Genomic DNA, 17,981 nt, shown 5'->3' with positions numbered 1-17,981 from the left:
AAATGCACTCTTCAGATCAAACACAGAAGGGCCAGGAACACGCACATATGAAGACTAACAGCACAGACTGGGTCAGAGGAGGAGGTGCTGTCACTGTAGTAGTAGATGGACGGTGTTCCTGACCCAAGTGGATAGGAACTGTAAATACTCTCTTCTGAAATTGCTCTGTGAAGAATCTCCTCATTATCCTTTCCACATCTGTCTCTATGAGATTTCTGGAGGAACGAGAGGACACTGCCAAAGAAGACTTAGATGCTCCAAAAAAGGGGAGGGCACCCTGGAAGGTACCGGATCCATTCTGGGAGAATATACAGTGCAAGACAATGGCTTAGGATCTGGGGACTTCAGATCCAAAGTACGTTTTGTCAGATCTGAGATCATTGAACTAAAGATTATTTGCTCAGATCCGAAGGAGGTCAGATCCCAGAAGACTATGAATCCAATCTTTCCCTCTTTTTCTTCAGCTCAGAGGACGTTGAAGCCAAAGAAAGTACAGTTGTGTACACTTGCCATTAATGTAGATGTTCGAGTGTATTCACTGTTGCAGTCATCTCATTTGAGTTATCCCTGCCAGGGTAGCCCTCGGCTGGCCCGAATACCAAAGACTTAGTATTTCTGCATCAGTTGCTGTCACTTGAGGACTGACGTCAGGTCGTCAGTAGTATAAAGTAAGGTAGCCGACGCCATTACATCAGTTTTTTTTGCCCTAACCTGTCAGGAGCCCCCAAGTAGGAGGCCAGGCTCTGGTGGAAGAACCCCACAAGTGGAAAATAAATACCAATATGTCCCTTGTAAAGAAAGGAGAACAATAAAGAAGAATGGTAATAAAAGAAGAAAGAGAAGAAAGGGGGAGGGAGGGAAACCAGGACTGCAATAGTGAATACACTACAACATTTACATTTATGTAAGTGAACACTGTACTATATTCTTCGTGTTTCACTGTTGCAGTCATCACATTTGGGTTGATTCCCAAAGCTGAGGAAATAGGTGGAGGCAGTCAAGAAAACTAGGGGCTGGCTAGAATGCCCTGCAAGACTGCAGAGGCAAACCTTGCCCTGGATCTGGAGAAGATAGGCAGGTGGTAATGTTTGGTAAAGGTGTGAACAGATGTCCAGGTGGCAGCCATCAGGATGTCCCTGGTGGGGACTTTTCTGAGGAAAGCTGCAGAGGTGGAGGCTGCTCTGGTGGAGCGAGTCCTAACCCCTCTTGGGGGGGCGGCTTTCCGTGTTGCTTGCTAGCAGAAATGGATCCAGTGTGCTGTCTATTTGGAAATGGTTTGTTTGGAGATGGCTTCCCCTCTCCCCTGCTAACCAGCAACTGATCAGACTTTCTGAAGGATTTAGTCCTGTCTAGACATAATCTGAGCTGTCTTTGCACATCTAGAGTGTGCAGGATCCTTTCCACCTTGTTCTGTAGGTTAGGGAAAAGGTGGGCAAATGAATGGATTGGTTGAGAGCCACACTGGACACCACCTTGGGCATGAAGAATGAGTTAGCCCTGAGGGATACCCTGTCAGCAAGGAAGATAATGACAGGTTCCACAGCCATGAGTGCTTGCAGCTCGGAGACCCTTCTGGCTGAAGTGATGGCCAGAAGGAAAGCTGTCTTCCAAGAGATAAATTTTAGCTTTGCTGAAGAGGCTGGTTCGAAGGAGAGCAGGTTGAGCTTTTTCAACACAAAGTTAAGGTCCCAAAGCTGGGGTTGGTGCTCTTCTGGGTGACCTCAAGTTGCTACCCCCTCTTAGGAACTGGTTGATCAGAGGGTGTGAGAAAAGTGGCTGCTCAATGGGGAAATGAGCAGAGATAGCAGAGGCATGAATTTTAATAGAGGAAAAAGAGAGACCACTGTGTAGTAGGTCAGCTAAATAATCCAGGATGAGAGGGAGGGAGGGCTGTGTCATACTGGCTCCCTTAGCCTGTATCCAGGTGCAGAAACCTTTCCATTTGTCAGCATAAGACTTACTAGTGCCAGGGCGTCTGGCCTAAAGTACAACATCTAGAACCGGTTTACTAAAGTTGGCAGCTTGATCGGGGGTTAGGGAATACGCCAAGCTGACAAATTGGGGGTCTGCAATTGGGGATGCATGAATTTTCCTTCCTTCTGGGTCAGGAGGGTTGGAATCTGAGTGAGATGCCATGGTGGCAGTGAGGACAGGCTGCGCAGCAGTGGGTACCAGTGCTGGCGAGGCCAGTCTGGAGCAATAAGAATTGTCCTTAATTTTTCCTCCTTTATTTTGAGCAGTACCCTGGGGATGAAAGTTAGTGGAGGAAATGCATAGACTGATGCACTGACCCAGGGAAAGGACAGGGCATCCACTTTTCAAGCCATGCAGTGATGCTCCCTGGTGCAGAACTTGCTGAACTGATAGTTGGTGTGGGAGGCAAAGAGGTCGACCTTCAGGGTGCCCCATTTCTGAGTTATTAGGGTGAAGGTTCTTTTGTTGAGCTGGCACTCGTGTGGGTCCATAAGATTTCTGCTTAAGTGGTCTGACAGAGAGTTTTCAGAACCTGGTAGGAATTGTGCTAACCGGTGGAGTTGCATGACAGAGGCTGTGTGCCAAATGTTAATGGCCACCCTGCACAGAGGGTAGGAGTGAGTCCCATCCTGCTTGATATACCACATCACAGTGGTGTTGTCTGTTTTGGTCAGGAGAGCCCATGGGGAGAGAAGGGGCTTGAAAGCTATAAAGGCATTCTGGACAGCTATCATCTCTTATTGGTTGATGTGCAGATGGATTTGCTGTGGGCTCCATTGGCCCTGTATGCACCTGCCGTCCAGGTGTGCAACCCAGCCATAGTCTGATGCGTCTGTGGTGAGGGTCTGGGTGGTGGGGGGTGGTGAGAAAGGTAGTCCCTTGTTGTGGGAGCATGCTGTTGCCCACCAAAGAAAATATTTTCTGAGGCAAGGTATCATGGGTATAAGAGTCTCCAGGTCTTCAGAGTGTTGACACCAAAGGCTTTTTAGGTACCACTGAAATTTCCTCATATGCAGTCTCCCATATGGAATGAGTAGAATGCAAAATGCCATGAACCCCAGAGCTTGCAGGATTTTCCTTGCAGATAACTGGGATCTGGTGGCTAGTTGAGAGAAGTAGGCTGTCAAGAAAGTTTGCTTTTCTGGTGTAAGGAATGCCATCTGGGATGCTGTGTCCAGGCCTGCTCCCAGGAATATAATCCTTTGGGAGGGTACCTGTTTGGATTTCTTTTTGTTGATTATGTACCCTAGGGAGGTTAGTGGGGATTTTACAAAGGCCAGGTGCTTGAGCAGCTTTTCCTGGATGTCTGCTTGAATTAGGCAGTCGTCTAAGTATGGGTAAATCTGGATATTCATTTGTCTGCAAAAGCCAATGGACAGAACCAGACATTTTGTGAAAATTCTGGGAGCAGTAGATAAGCCAAAGGGAATTGCAGAGAACTGAAAGTGCAGAGATACTGCCCTGAAACAGAGATATTTCCTGCATGATTCCCTGATAGGAATGTGGAGGTAGGCCTCTTTTAGGTCTAGGGTTGCTAGCCAAGCATCCTTGGAGAGAATGGGTAGCAGCTGCTGGAGGGTGAGCATTTTGAATTTTGGAATCACCCGGAAGGTGTTTAGAATGGACAGATCAAGGCTCGGGCGCCAGGTGCCCTCTTTTCTGGGCAACAGAAATAGTCTGGAGTAGAAAGCTTAGCCTATCTGTTCTGCAGGAATGCTCTACTGCCCTCATAGTGGGCAGGGAAAGGATTTGCTTTTGAGCATCGGACCACTGATTTGGTGGTAGATCTGGGAACCCTTTTGGGGTTGGAAGAGTGTGGAAGGAAAATCTGCATCCCTGAGAAACAATGTTCAGAACCCAGTGGTCCTTGGCAATAGTGGCCCAGGTGCTTGAGTGAAAGGAGAGCTTTCCTCCTAGGGGTAAGTGAAGGTGGGCAAAGGAAGGGGGTGGAGGAGGTGAGTCATTGAGAGTTCTTACCATAAGGGGTGGCTTAGAACTCCCTGTTTTTGAAGTGGAGGTAGTCCACTGCTTAGATCTCTGCATTCCCTGTGGCTGCTGTCTGGGGAGTCTGTTTCCACGGGGCCTGGGCTGGGCTGGTTTACTGGGAGCAGGAAAGGACCCATGTTTGGAGGGACAACGCCTGCTGGACCTGCAAGAAATCCTTAACTGTTTGCATAGATTTTGCTTTTTCTTCCATCTTTTTTAAGACCTCTTCTGCCTTAGTGCCAAATAAGTTATCTTTGTGCAAGAGGGCATCCAATAATTTAAATTTGACATGGTCTGGCAGGGGCTGTTCCTTAAGCCATGCATGCTTTCTAATATAAGATCCAGTGACTGCTGCCCTGCAAGAAGCTTCTAGGGTATCAAAGCCACAGTGCAAGGTGTGTTTAGTTACTTGACTTGCAAAATACATTAACTGTTGTAAATCTTTAGATTCTGCCCAATCATGAAAGGAAGACATTTTTTGTTTAAGGAGTTCCAAGGTAAGCTTGCTGAAATTTCACCATATGGATCTGACAATTTCGTGCCCTGATAGCAAGAGTTGCTGAGGTGTATAGTTTTTTACCCCATCTGTCCAATGCTCGGGAATCCCTGTCTAAGGGGGTGAGATTCTTAGCAGAGGTTGCTTTAATCCCTTTTGCCCCTTGAGAAATTACCTCAGGGTCAGCTGTAGGATTTTTAAAAATATATTTGTGTGAGTCAGGGACTCTGTAGTACCCGTCTGGTTTTTTGGGAGTTGGAGGAAGGGTGTCAGGAGTCAAGCTGGATTCGAGGAAAACATCCTCTACAACATCCAGGACTGGGGGGATGGCCAAGGGGCTGTGTTGTGGAAGATCTAGAAATTCCCTGAGTCTCTTTTTAGACTGAGGGTTGTCCTGACTCTCCCATTGGAAATGCTCCCTTAAATTATGCAGTATTTCCCCAAAGGAAAATTCCTCTGGGGGATAGGCTGAAGGAATGGAATCCTCTGCATCAGAATCCTCATAAGTGGAGAGGGTTGCATGTCTTCATATTCAGATTCATCTGACTCTTGTTCAGACAAAACTACAGGAGACAGATCTCTTTTCCTTTTGGAGGGGGTAGCTTGGCTTCCCCTGATCAGCATGATAAGGTCTTCTGCCATTTTAAGCATTTGAGACTGAGGCAAGGTAGCAGGCACCTGAGATTGGGTCACTGTTTTTTTTTGGTGTGGGTCATACCCTGGGGCCTAAGAAACTCTGTCGTTTTTGAAAGAACAGTATTTGAGAAAGAAGATGACTGTGTCGAGATTCGGTAGTGCGAAGGACTTGCTCGGAAGCCAGTGCCTGCTCAGCGGCTCCGGACCCATCCAAGGTAGAGACGACTGCAGGATCCTTAGTCGAAGAAGACTTTTGCGGCATACCAGATTCTGTAAGGGTCTCGGTAGCGGCCTGCAAATTAACAGAAGGGGGCATTAGGGGCTGCAAAAGCGCCTCACTGAGTACTGGAGAACTGACGACTAGCTTAACGGAAGCGTCATCGGTAAGTCTAGACCTGTGCGAGCTGTCTCTGTCTTTATCTTTACGTTTTTTCCTAAGATCTGCTGCCGGATGGCTTAAAGAAGCCATATCTGAATTCGAGGACTGTAAGCGAAAATATCTGGCTACAATAAGGCCCAGACGACAGACAGTTCTGGCACTGAACATAGCACAAAAGCGACACCGGGGGATGTTGTCGTCTGGGCCTAAATACGTGACGCAGTAAGAGTGGAAGTCTCGGTGTGGTATTTGCTTTCCACAGGCGAGACAATTATTAACTTTTTCCGACATCAGTTAGTGCAAGAAAAAAGGATCCCCAATGGAGTACTTAGCTTTAGAAGACTTCAACTTCAAATCGGTAGACGAAAACTCAGGTAGCGGCCGACCGGCACTCATGTGAACTGCTTCTGCTTCGGGCTCCATGGCAAGAAAGACTGGTGCAATGGCGTCGGCCGCCTTACTTTATACTATTGAAGACCTGACATCAGTCCTCAAGCAACAGCAACCGACGCAGAAATACTAAGTCTCTGGTATTCGGGCCAGCCGAGGGCTACCCCGACATGGATAACCCAAATGTGATGACTGCAACAGTGAAACACTAAGAACATTCTACAAATCTAGACTGTTTTGAAGGGTCCTTGGCTTTAACATTTGGAGACTGAACTCCAGTTAAGGCTTCTGAGAATGGAGCTGGCAACACATCATTTAAGATTAGTTTGTTCTTTCTCTCTGTTAAAGCCCCTGGACTGAAATCATGACAAATTCTGCAATCTTGATCTAGGTGTACTAAACAGTAGAGAGACAGAGTGTGGGGCATCCGAAAAAGGCATCTTATGCCCACATCTCTCACACTTTTTAAATCCTTTCTCAGACATTGTGCAAGAAACAGTTAAACCAAACAGCAGTAACTGGAATGAACAGCAATAACAAGTTTATAACGAACGACAGAAGAAAAAAAGCCAACAACAATACAGTCACAGACTTTTTTTTTTTGTGTATCAAGAAAAGAAAGAAGAAATTAGAGGAGAATAAAACCCCTGTCGGGAAATAATAAATGGGGGTTGGATAGGCCTACCAAAAATGGTAGCGTAGAATATACTGGCAAGTGTATGAAGAGGAATAAAAGTGAATAACAGTAAATAAGGGTAACAAAAACTCTTAAAATATAGTCAGAGCTTAACCAAAGCGAGTGTTAAAGTTTTTAGAAATCGGACTTATCTTAATTAGCATGAGAGCTGCAGTCAACCACGTCTAGTCACGTAGGTGGCAAGAGAGATCTGAGGGATGGTAGGCATAGTGCATTATGGGTGGAAAAGGAACTCCAGAATTTGTTGGTGGCCATGAGCTAGTGTAATGGCAGAGTTGAGTGTTGGATCCAAGCCCAACTGTTGAGCAAATGAATGAAAATTGACATCAGATCAGACATTATACTCATCCCGTTCAGAACAATATTAAATAAAAAAAATGCTTTGATGTTAAATTATAGATGTCTTATTTTAGGAAAAAAAAAAGTTGTAGAGCATGTGAGGGGATCGATGAATTTATAGAGACATGAGTGAATCACAGTGACAGTGGAGTGATCCTGGAAAGAGAGTTTACACCCACAATTACCATTAGAGTATTACAAGTCAAGTACAAAAGTCATCTTGAAGTAAGATCCAAACCAATGAATTAGGATCTGTATTTCCAATTAATGACCAATGGAAAATCTTTTCTAACTGCCTAAGGAGAAGCAGTACACATGAATGGTTTATTTCTTTCAGTTGGCATACCATCTTTTAAGTTCTGTTGTTGGCACACAGTCATACTGTTACCTGTTTCACTTTCTCAATTCTTTTTACCAGCTCTTCCGCAGAGATACTTCCAGCAATGACTTCCAAAGGAATCCCATTGTCTCCTATGAAGAAACTTGATGGAATGCAGACTACTGGATCTATGCAGCATTGAATTAAGGCCAATAAACATCCATTAAAGAAAATCAAGCATCAAATATAGGCAGCGAGGTATGACACAATGATGTTAATAGAATAAAACAGTAGTATTACCAACGTTACTAAACAGACCACCCATCTTAATGCATTCAAATGAAACAGTGACATATTTGCCTTGCTTCCCAGAATGTTTACATGAATTTAAGAAATGCATAATGGACAAAGCAACAATGCCATATTTTCTCTTCAGTTAACCAGTACTGATATTTAAGTTTGTTTTAGCAAAAGAAAAAATAAAATCTTCAGATGGTATGGAGCTCAATATCAGTGCACTCTTCATACTTCCAGTAAAAATGCTCTTCTAGGTGAAGTGCAATATGCAGCCAAAATGACTTCTGGTATTAAGTCAGTACCATGAAGAGTTTAACCCAGCAGGGAAAAGAAACCCTGATTTGAAAATCAAACTGTACTGCACAGAGAGAGTTAACAGATGCTTAAAGATAGACTTGTTAAAGGTTGATGCAACATTTAATGACTCAGCAATAATGTAATGTAGACAGCATACCAGCCTATGGAAAAAATGCATTATACAATGACCCCCCATTAATATTCTAAAACGTGCACGCTGATTGGTCAGAGTGCACATTGTAAATCAGAGTTATACTAATGGAAAAAGGTCCGTTTGTCCAGACTTTTTCCATTAGTATAGCTCTTTTTTTAAAGCAACGGAGAATGCAAGATCTCCGTTGCTTTTTACACACTGTCTCGCTATGTTAAACGAGTTTAACACAGCGTGACAGCTTTAAAAAAAGTAACTGAGATCTTCCTATTTCCGTTGCTTTTTTTAAAGGTGTCTCGCTATGTTAAATGGGTTTAACATAGCGAGACAGCTTAAAAAAAAGCAATGGAGATTCTCCGTTGCTTTTTTTAAAGCTGTCTCGCTATGTTAAACTCCTTTAACATAGCGAGACACTTTGTAAAAAGCAACTGAGATCTTGTTTTCTCCGTTGCTTTTTTCAAAACTGTCTCGCTATGTTAAATGGGTTTAACATAGCGAGACAGCTTTAAAAAAAAGCAACGGAGATTCTCCGTTGCTTTTTATAAAGCTGTCTCGCTATGTTGAACTCCTTTAACATAGCGAGACAGTTTGTAAATAGCAAAGGAGATCTTGCTTTCTCCGTTGCTTTTGTCCACAGCTCTGATGTACTGCGTAAGTACATCAGAACTGCCGCAGAATACCAGACAGCTGCAGAAGGGCAGCAAGGAGGCATTACACAATGCCATTATTTAAGAAAAGTATTTTTTTTTTCTTAAATAATGTCATTGTATAATAGCAATAACCCACTTCTGGGTGTGGGTAATGCTGAATTTACCCACGGTTGTCTTTGTTTGGTCACTCTGGCTTCGCCCTCATGACCAAACCACACCAACCGTGGGTAAATCCAGCATTACCCACACCACAGGCGTGGGTTACTGCTATAATATATTTTTTTCTGTACATGTTATTTGCACCGTCATGCTTAGTGCTCACTGAACTACTGCTTCAGCTGACAGTACAGTTGTGTTACACTTACCATAAATGCATATGTTCGAGTGTATTCACTATTGCAGCCATCACATGTGGGTTATCCCTGCTAGGTAGCCCTCGGTCAGCCCGAATACCAGAGTCAAGGTTTTTCCCTGTGCCGGGTGCTGTCACCTGTGGACTGACGTCACGTCATCAGTGGTATAAAGGACAGCAGCCAGCAGCGCCATTTCATCAGTTTTTCTTGCCGTAAATTGTCAGAGTCCCCTGAAGGAAATGTTTTCAAGAACCTCTGGTGGCCCAAGGCCACAAGAATGACAGTTAATCTCCAAAAAGGATAAGATTAAGGGGGAAGGTGGGAGGGAAAATAAGACTGCAACAGTGAATACACTCGAATATTTACATTTATGGTAAGTGTACACAACTGTACTATGTTCTTCATGTTTCACTGTTGCAGTCATCACTTGTGGGAGGATTCCCAAAGCTGAGGAAGGAGAACCTGCCCAAGGCCTGGAGAACAGAGGCAGGTGGTAGTGTTTGGTGAAGGTGTGGACCGAGGTCCAAGTGGCAGCTTCCAGGATGTCCCTGGTCGGTACTCCTCTAAGGAAGGCAATGGAAGTAGAAGCTGCCCTAGTGGAATGTGTTCTGATAGATTTAGGAGGAGCTTTTCCATGAAAAGTGTAACAGAACTATATGCAGTGAGATATCCATTTTGAAATAGTCTGTTTGGAGATAGGCATCCTCTCTTTCCCTATGGTGAAGCCAACCAACAGCTGATCCATCTTCCTAATGGACTTTGTTCTGTCCAGGTAGTATCTTAACTGTCTGTGCACATCCAGTGTGTGCAAAATTCACTCCCCTTTATTCCAAGGGTTTATAAAAAAGGTGGGGAGATGCTGGCATGAATGTGCAATTACTCCTGAGACACCCCCTATCTGCATGGAAGATACTGAAGGGTTCAGTGGCCATGAGTGCTTGAAGTTCCTATACCCTTCTAGCTGAAGTAATAGCCAAGAGGAAGGCAGTCTTCCAGGAAAGGTGTTTTAGGTCTGCTGATGCAGCTGGTTCGAAGGGAGGCAATGTCAGTTTTTCTAAGACATAGTTCAGGTCCCAGGCTGGAGTGCGTGCCCTTCTAGGGGGCCTAATGTTAGATACACCTTTGAGGAATTGCTTAATCAAAGGGTGAGAGAAGACAGGCTGTTCAGCATGAAAGTGTGCTGAAATGGCTGAGGCATGGATTTTAATGGAAGAAAAGGAGAGGCCCTTAAGTAGCTCCACTAGGTAGTCCAGAATAACTGGGAGGGACAGCTGGGAGCTGCTGTGACCTTTTGATGGACACCAGGAGTTGAATTCTTTTCCATTTCTCTGAGTAAGATTTCGTGGTGCTGGGCCTTCTGGCTTCCTTAATAATGTTTAGGACCTGAGTGCTCAACTGTGGGCTAGCCCTGGTCCCTGGGAGATAAGCCATGCAGAAAGTCTGAGTGTGTGCAGGTCTGGATGCATAATCTCCCCTCTGGCTTGTGTCAGGAGATCTGCAGTTAACGGCAGGGGCCTGTAAGGCTCTTTGGTCAGACTGAGCAGCAAGAGGTACCAATGTTGCCTGGGCCCCTCTGGTGCTATAAGGATGGATTTTGGTCTTTCCTGCCTTATTTTGAGCAGTACTCTTGGGAGCAAGGGCAGGGGGGAGCATAAATGAAGACACTGGTCCACTGGAATGAAACAGCATCCACTTTCCAAGCTAATGGGTGAGACACCCTGGTGCAGAATTTATGCAGCTGACTGTTGTGTTGTGAGCCGAAGTGGTCCACCTCTAGTGTCCCCCAGGCCTGGGTGATTTGGAGGAATGCCCCCTTTTAGAGTTTCCACTCGTGGGGGTCTACGTAGTTTCTGCTTAGATGGTCTGTTAGGTTGTTTGTTTACTGGTTGTTGTTTACTCCTGAGATGTACTGGACTATCAGGTGTTGGCCCATGGAGGAGGCTGTCTGCCAGAGGCTCAGTGCTAGTCGGCAGAGAGGGTAGGATTGTGTGTCCCCCCGCCTGTTGATGTACCACAGGACTGTGGTATCGTCTGTTTTTATGAGGACTCCTGGTTTGAGATGGTCTTGGAAGGATGTGATAGCCTTGTGAACTGCCATCATTTCCTTTAGGCTGATGTGCCAGTAAAGGTGCCTGAGGTCCCAAGAGCCTTGGGTGCACCGGGTACCCAAATGAGCCCCCCAAGCTAGGTCTGAAGCGTCTGTGGTGATAGTCTGGCCTTGTGTTAGGTAGGTGAATGGAAGGCCCTTGTTCTGAGTGCAGGCCTCTGCCCACCAAAGAAACTCATTCCTTATGCACGGAATGAGGGGGAGTGTGGTCTCCACAGACTAAGTGTGTTGGCACCAAAGGTTCTTTAGGTACCACTGGCGTTTCCTCATGTGCAGCCTGGCCAGGGGAATCATCAGAATGCAGGATGACATGTAACCCAGTGCTTGCAGAATTTTCCTTGCTGTGAGTTTCTTTTCTGAGAGCTAACTGGGAGAAGTAATTTGGCAGAAAGCACTGTTTTTCTGGTGAGAGGAAGGCTGTTTGGGAGGCTATATGTCCAGGAGTGCGCCCAAGAAGGTTATCTGCCTGAAGGGGTTTAGGTTTGACTTTTTCCTGTTGAACTCCAAAGAGGTTAGGGTTGTTTGTACAAAAAGCAGGTCCTGTAGTAACTTCTCTTTGTTGTCTGCTTGGATTAGGCAGTCGTCCAGATAAGGGTAAATCTGGATGTTTTTCTGTCTGCAGAAGGCAACCACTGGGGCCAGGCACTCTGTGAAGACCCTGGGAGCCAAAGGGTAGTGCAGAAAACTGAAAGTGTTGTGAACCTGCTCTGAAGCGTAGGTATTTTCTGCAAGACTCCCTTATGGGTATATGAAGGTAGGCATCCTTTAGGTCTAGAGTGGCTAGCCATGCATTTTTGCTCAGCATTGGTAAAAGTTTTTGAAGAGTTAGCATTTTGAACTTTGGGACCTCTAGGAAGGTGTTGTGGGCAGGTTGAGGATGGGTCGCCAAATGCCTTCTTTCCTTGGTACTAGGAACAGTCTGGAGTAAAAACATTTCCTGCTTGCTCCTGTGGCACTTGTTTTAATGCTCCTGACCACTGATTTGGAGGTAGATTTTGGTAACCTGCTAATGTTGGGACTTGTTGGAAGGTAAATTTGTAGCCCTGAAAAATTATTTTTAATACCCACTGGTCCTTTGTTACAGACAGCCAATTTTGTTTGTAAAGGGATAGCCTTCCTCCTAACCTCTGATGGGAGTGGGAGTCATTGCACGTTCTTAGAGTAGTGAATGGACTTAGAACTCCCTGCTGTGGGAGTGGTGGAGGGCCACTGCTTAGTTCTTCGTTGGCCTTGGTTTTGTGGTCTAACTGGTCTGTCCCTGCGAAGCCTCCCTTGAACCTGTCTATTGGGGGCTGGGAAAGACCAGTGTTTAGAGGGAAAGTTTCTGCTGAATCTGGGAGGTTGAACTTGGAGGAAGTATTTTACGGTTTGCATAGATTTAGCTTTATCCTCCATCTTTTTTGATGACCTCCTCAGCTTTTGATCCAAACAAGTGGTCTTTATCCAGAGAGGGCATCAAGTAGTTTAGATTTTACATGATCAGGCAGTGGCTGTTCTTTCAGCCATGGGTGCCTCCTAATGACCGAACCTGCCACAGCAGCCCTACTTGAGGCTTCTAGGACATTGAATCTGCAGTGCAGGGAGTGTTTAGCGACTTGACAAGGAGACTGCAGATGATCTGCTAACTCTTTGGAAGTATTAGTGTCAGGTAACGATTAATTTTTTTGTTTCATAAGTTCCGAGGTGTGCTGTTGATATTTTAGCATATCGAACTGGCAGTTAAGAGCTCTACTAGCTATGGCTGTGGAGGTGTACACTTTCTTACCCAATCTGTCCAGAGCTCGAGTCCTTGTCAGAGGGAACTGGGTTTTTAGATGAGCTAGCCTTGGCCCCTTTGGGCCCATGTGTGATGACCTCTGGGGCTGCTGCAGGGTTTTTAAACAAGTACTTATGTGAATCTGGCACCCTGTAGTACCTGTCAGATTTTCTAGGAGCAGGGGTTAGGGCATCAAGGGTGAGGCTAGATTCATTCAAAAAATCATCCCCAAAGTGCAGAATAGGAGGGATGGCCAAGGATCTGTGCTGAGGAAGATCTGGAAACTCTCTTAGTCTTTTCTTATACTGAGGATAATCTTGGGCTTCCCAGTGGAAATGCTGAGTGTGTGCAGGGTTTCCCCAAATGAAAGATCCTCGGGGGGGAGGCAAAAGGAATGGATTCCTCTGCATCAGAATCCTCAAAGGAGGTGAGAGGTTGTTGTTCCTTATCTGAATCAAGGTAGTCTGAAATTTCAGAATCCGATTCTGTGTGAACTTCAAGGGAAGTATCCCTTTTTCTTTTAGAAGTGCTACGGCTACCCCTGATGAAAGTGAAGAGGGTCTTCCATCAATTTCAATAACTGTGTCTGAAGCACTAGAGACAGTTTTCTTTGGGGTGGTCTTGCTTTTAGACCTCAGTAAATCCATTTGTCGTTGGGATGCGGTAGTCGGAGGCAAAGACATCATTTTTTGCCTTGAATTGGTTGTGCGAAGAAAGTACAGTTGTGTACACTTACCATAAATGTAGAAGTTCGAGTGTATTCACTGTTGCAGTCATTACATTTGGGTAATCTGCTGGCAGGTCGCCCTCAGTCAGCCTGATTAACAAAGTATTGGGTACTGCATCGGTTGCTGTTCCTTCTTCCATGACGTCAGGTCGTCAGGGGTATAAAACATGCAGCCGACGCTATATATATACATATATATACATATATAATTTAGACCACAAAGGGTATACCTCCAAATAAAAGCAACAACAAAAAGACTTTTGAGCATAGTAACAGAAAGAAGTATTAAAAGAGAAAATTAGGGGGCTGGCGGGTGGGTAACCAGGACTGCAACAGTGAATACACTCGAACATCTACATTTATGGTAAGTGTACACAACTGTACTATGTTCTTCTTGTTTCACTGTTGCAGTCATTACATTTGGGTAGAATCCCAAAGCTATGGTTGGGAGGATGGAATTATACAGCTATAAAGCCCTGCAGGACAGCAGTGGCAAAGCCTGCTCTGGATTTGGAGAAGATGGAATTATACAGCATTAGGAGCAGCTATAAGGCCCTGCAGGACAGCAGTGGCAAAGCCTGCTCTGAATTTAGAGAAGAAAATGGCAATGCTTGGTGTATGTATGAACTGAGCTCCAGGTAGCAGCTTCTACAATGTCTCTGGTAGGAACCCTGCTGAGAAAGGCTGCAGAGGTAGATGCAGCCCTGGTGGAATGGGATCTGATCCCCTTGGGGACAGGTTTACCATGATGCATTTAGCAGAAACGAATGCAATGGCTTATCCATTTTGAAATAGTCTGCTTTGAAATAGCTTTTTCCTCTGCTCCTGCAGCAAATGCCACCAGTAGTTGCTCAGATTTTCTTAGAGATTTTGTCCTGTTCAAGTAGAATCTTAATTGTCTGTATACACCCAATGAATGCAGAATCCGCTCCCCCTTGTTCTGTGGATTTGGGAAGAAAGCTGGCAGATGAATGGTCTGATAAGAGCCACACTAGATATCACTTTAGGCATAAAGGATGGATTGGTCCTGAGTGCTACCCTGTCCGGGTAGTTAATAATAAAAGGCTCCACTGCCCTGAGAGCCTGTAGTTCTGAAATCCTTCTAGCTGAGGTGACTGCTAAAAGAAAAGCTGTCTTCCAGGAGAGAAATTTTATGTCCGCAGTAGCAGCTGGCTCAAAAGGAGATAGGGTGAGCTTTTACAACACAAAATTGAGGTCCCATGCAGGAGTAGGTGCTCTTCTGGGAGGTTTTAAATTTTTGGCCCATCTGAGACACTGCTTTAGCAGGGGATGAGAAAAGAGGGGTGGCTCTGTGTTGCAATGAGCTGAAATGGCAGAGGCATGGATTTTTATGGAAGAGAAAGACAGGCCCTTGTGAAGCATCTGAGTTAAATATTGCAGAATCTGAGGAATATTGGGCATTCCTGTGCTTATTCCTTGTGCCCGATTCCAGGCACAGAATCTTTTCCATTTATCAGCATAAGATTTTCTGGTACTAGGACTTCTAGCCTCCAAAATGACATCCATCAAAAGGTTTGCTGAGAGATGTAGCTGGTGACATTAGTTGATTAGCCATGCTGCAAGATTCAGAGTTTGGAGCGGAGTGTGTAGAATTTGATAATTCTGCTGAGACAATAGATAAGGTGCCTGAGGCAGGTGCAACGGAAGAAGATGTGACATACTGCGTAGGAGCGGGTACCAGTGTTGGCAAGGCCAGTCTGGAGCAATCAGAATCATTTTTGTTTTTTCCTGTCCAACTTTTAGTAATACCCTGGGGAGCTAAGGCAGAGGGGGAAAGGCATAGACTGATGGATTTTTCCAGCTGAAGGATAGGGCATCCGCTTTCCAAGCTTTTTTGTGATGGATTCTTGTGCAGAATTTGTCCAACTAATAGATCTTTTTGCCTCCCCCCAAAACTATGTCTGGGCTCCCCCATTTGTGTGTCAACATGCTGAAGATTTGCGGATCCAGTTTCCATTTGTGTGGGTCCATAAGATTTCTGCTTAGTTAGTCTGCCAGAGTATTTTGCTTTCCTGGCAGGAATTGAGCTTGTAGATGTATTTGGTAAGTCAAGGCTGTGTTCCACAAAGCCATAGCTAGTCTGCAAAGGGGGTAGGATTGGGTACCCCCCCGCTTGTTTATGTACCACATGACTGTGGTGTTGTCCGTCTTCATCAGTAATTGTCCTGGATGAAGAAAGTCCTTGAAAGCTGTCAGAGCATTCTGTACAGCTAGTATCTCTTTCTGGTTGATATGCAGGTGCATTTGATTTGGGCTCCATTCGCCCTGAATGCATCTCCCTGCCAGCTGCGTCCCCCCAAGCATAGTCTGATGAGTCTGTAGTCAGGGTTTGGGTGGCAGGGGGTGGAATGAATGACAGTCCCTTGTTTTGGTGACAGGCCTCTGCCCACCATAGGAGCTCTTGCTGCAGGCAAGGAATGATGGGAATCATTGTTTCCAGGCTGTGACAATGTTGACTCCATAAACTTTTAGGTACCATTGAAGTTTCCTCATATGCAGTCTTGCATATGGAATTAGAAGAATGCAGGAAGCCATGAACCTCATGGCCTGCAGAATTCGTCTTGCAGATAAATGGGTATTTGTGGCCACTTGTTTGAAGTAAGTCATCAGTTGGATTTGTTTTTCTCGCGTGAGGTAAGTCATCTGGGCAGTTGTATTCAAGCTTGCACCCAGGAATGTAATCTTTTGAGAGGGTACCAGTTGAGATTTCTTTTCGTTTATAGTGTACCCTAGGCAAGTTAGAAGCCTTTTTACAAACGCCAGATGCTGTAGAAGAGTGTCCTTGTTTTCTGCCTGAATTAGACAATCGTCCCAGATAAGGATAAATGTGAATGTTTCATTGCCTGCAAAATGCAATTACTGGTGCCAGGCACTTTGTGAAGACCCAAGGCGCAGTAGATAAGCCAAAGGACAGTGCAGAGAACTGGTAATGCAAATAGCCTGCTTTGAAGTGGAGATATCTTCTGCAAGATTCCCTGATTGGGATATGCAAGTAAGCCTCTTTTAGGTCTAGAGTTACCAACTAGGCATCCTTGCCTAGCATAGGCAGTAACTGCTGAAGAGTAAGCATCTTGAATTTTGGAATGTCCAGGAAAGTATTTAGAATGGATAAGTCCAGAATTGGACACCATGATTTGTCTTTTCTGGCTACCAGGAAAAGTCTTGAATAAAAACCTTGTCCCTTTTCCTTTTCTGGTACTGGTTGAATAGCCCCCATATTCATGAGGGAAATAACTTGTTTCTGGGCCTCTGCCCACTGATTTGGAGGCAGATCTGGCCATCCGTTTGGAATTGGCAACGTGTGGAAATGAAATCTGTAGCCCTGGGATACTATATTTAAAACCCACTTGTCCTGGGTAATTAGATTCCAATTTTGTGCATGAAGTGCTAGTTTCCCCCCCAAAGGGGCTGCCAAAAGACAAGTGCTTGGAAATGGCAGATGAAAGTCAGACTGCTTACTGTAGGGAGGTACCTTGCTACTTCCAGATTTGGAGGTAGAGGCAACCCCATTGTTTTGTTCTATAAGATCCTTGTGACTGAAACCTGAAGCCTTTGGAGTGTCTAGGTTTGACCTGAGCAGCTCTGGTGGGTACTGGAAAGGACCAATTCTACTGAACCTGGGTAGCTACGCTTGTAAGAAATCTTTTACACTTTGCATAGATTTAGCTTTGTCTTCCATCTTTTTCAAAACTTCCTTTGCCTTATTACCATATAGACTGTCCTGTTGTAAAGGAGCATCCAACAATTTTGCTTTAATATGGTCGGGCATATTTTGCTCCTTGAGCCAAGCATGCCTTCTTATCACAGATCCAGTTACAGCAGCCCTGCAAGAGGCCTTTAAGGAATCAAAACCACATTGCAAAGTATGCTTTCCAACTTGTTCAGCTGAATGCAATAAATCCTGTAACTCTATTTTCCACACAATCAGAAATCAACATCATGTTCTGTTTAAGTAAGCCCATGACACGCTGCTGCTATTTAAGCATATGAAATCAACAGTTTAAAGCCCTGATTGCCAGGGTTGCATAATTGTGTAAACCTTCTTACCCCATCTATCCAGTGCCCTGGAGTCTCTATCAGAAGGGGTAGGGTTTTTAGCACTAGAAGCCTTAATACCCTTGGGACCCTGAAAAATTGTTTCAGGGTCAGCAGTAGGTTTTTTAAAAAGGAATTTGTGGGAGACAGGAACCCTGTAATATCTGTCTGGCTTACTAGGAGCCGGAGGCAGGGAATCAGGAGCCATGCTAGATTCTGAGAAACCATCATCAACAATGTCTAAAACAGGAGGTATAGCCAAAGGCCTATGCTGAGGAAGAAGAAGGAAATCCCCTAAGCCTCTTTTTGGATTCTGAAAAATCCTGACTCTCCCAATGAAAATGTTCCTTTAAGGTATGCAAAGTTTCTCC

The 17,981-nt window shown here is 44.9% G+C and overlaps 1 protein-coding gene across 1 annotated transcript in view; it reads right to left on the bottom strand.

Annotated features, from left to right (window-relative positions):
- UBXN4 (UBX domain protein 4) overlaps window positions 1-17,981 on the bottom strand; it is a 1,313,764-nt gene that overhangs the window by 942,228 nt on the left and 353,555 nt on the right. Inside the window, exon 4 of the mRNA XM_044074960.1 lies at window positions 7,286-7,404. Within this exon, the coding sequence (XP_043930895.1) occupies window positions 7,286-7,404 (119 nt within the window). The remainder of the gene's footprint in view (window positions 1-7,285; window positions 7,405-17,981) is intronic.

Source organism: Protopterus annectens, chromosome 6.part0, assembly GCF_019279795.1.
Source record: "Protopterus annectens isolate FY-2018-M chromosome 6.part0, PAN1.0, whole genome shotgun sequence".
Lineage (NCBI taxonomy): Eukaryota > Metazoa > Chordata > Ceratodontiformes > Protopteridae > Protopterus > Protopterus annectens.
The sequence above is the reverse complement of the archived record's forward strand: the minus strand, read 5'-3'. Positions and strand labels throughout refer to the sequence as shown.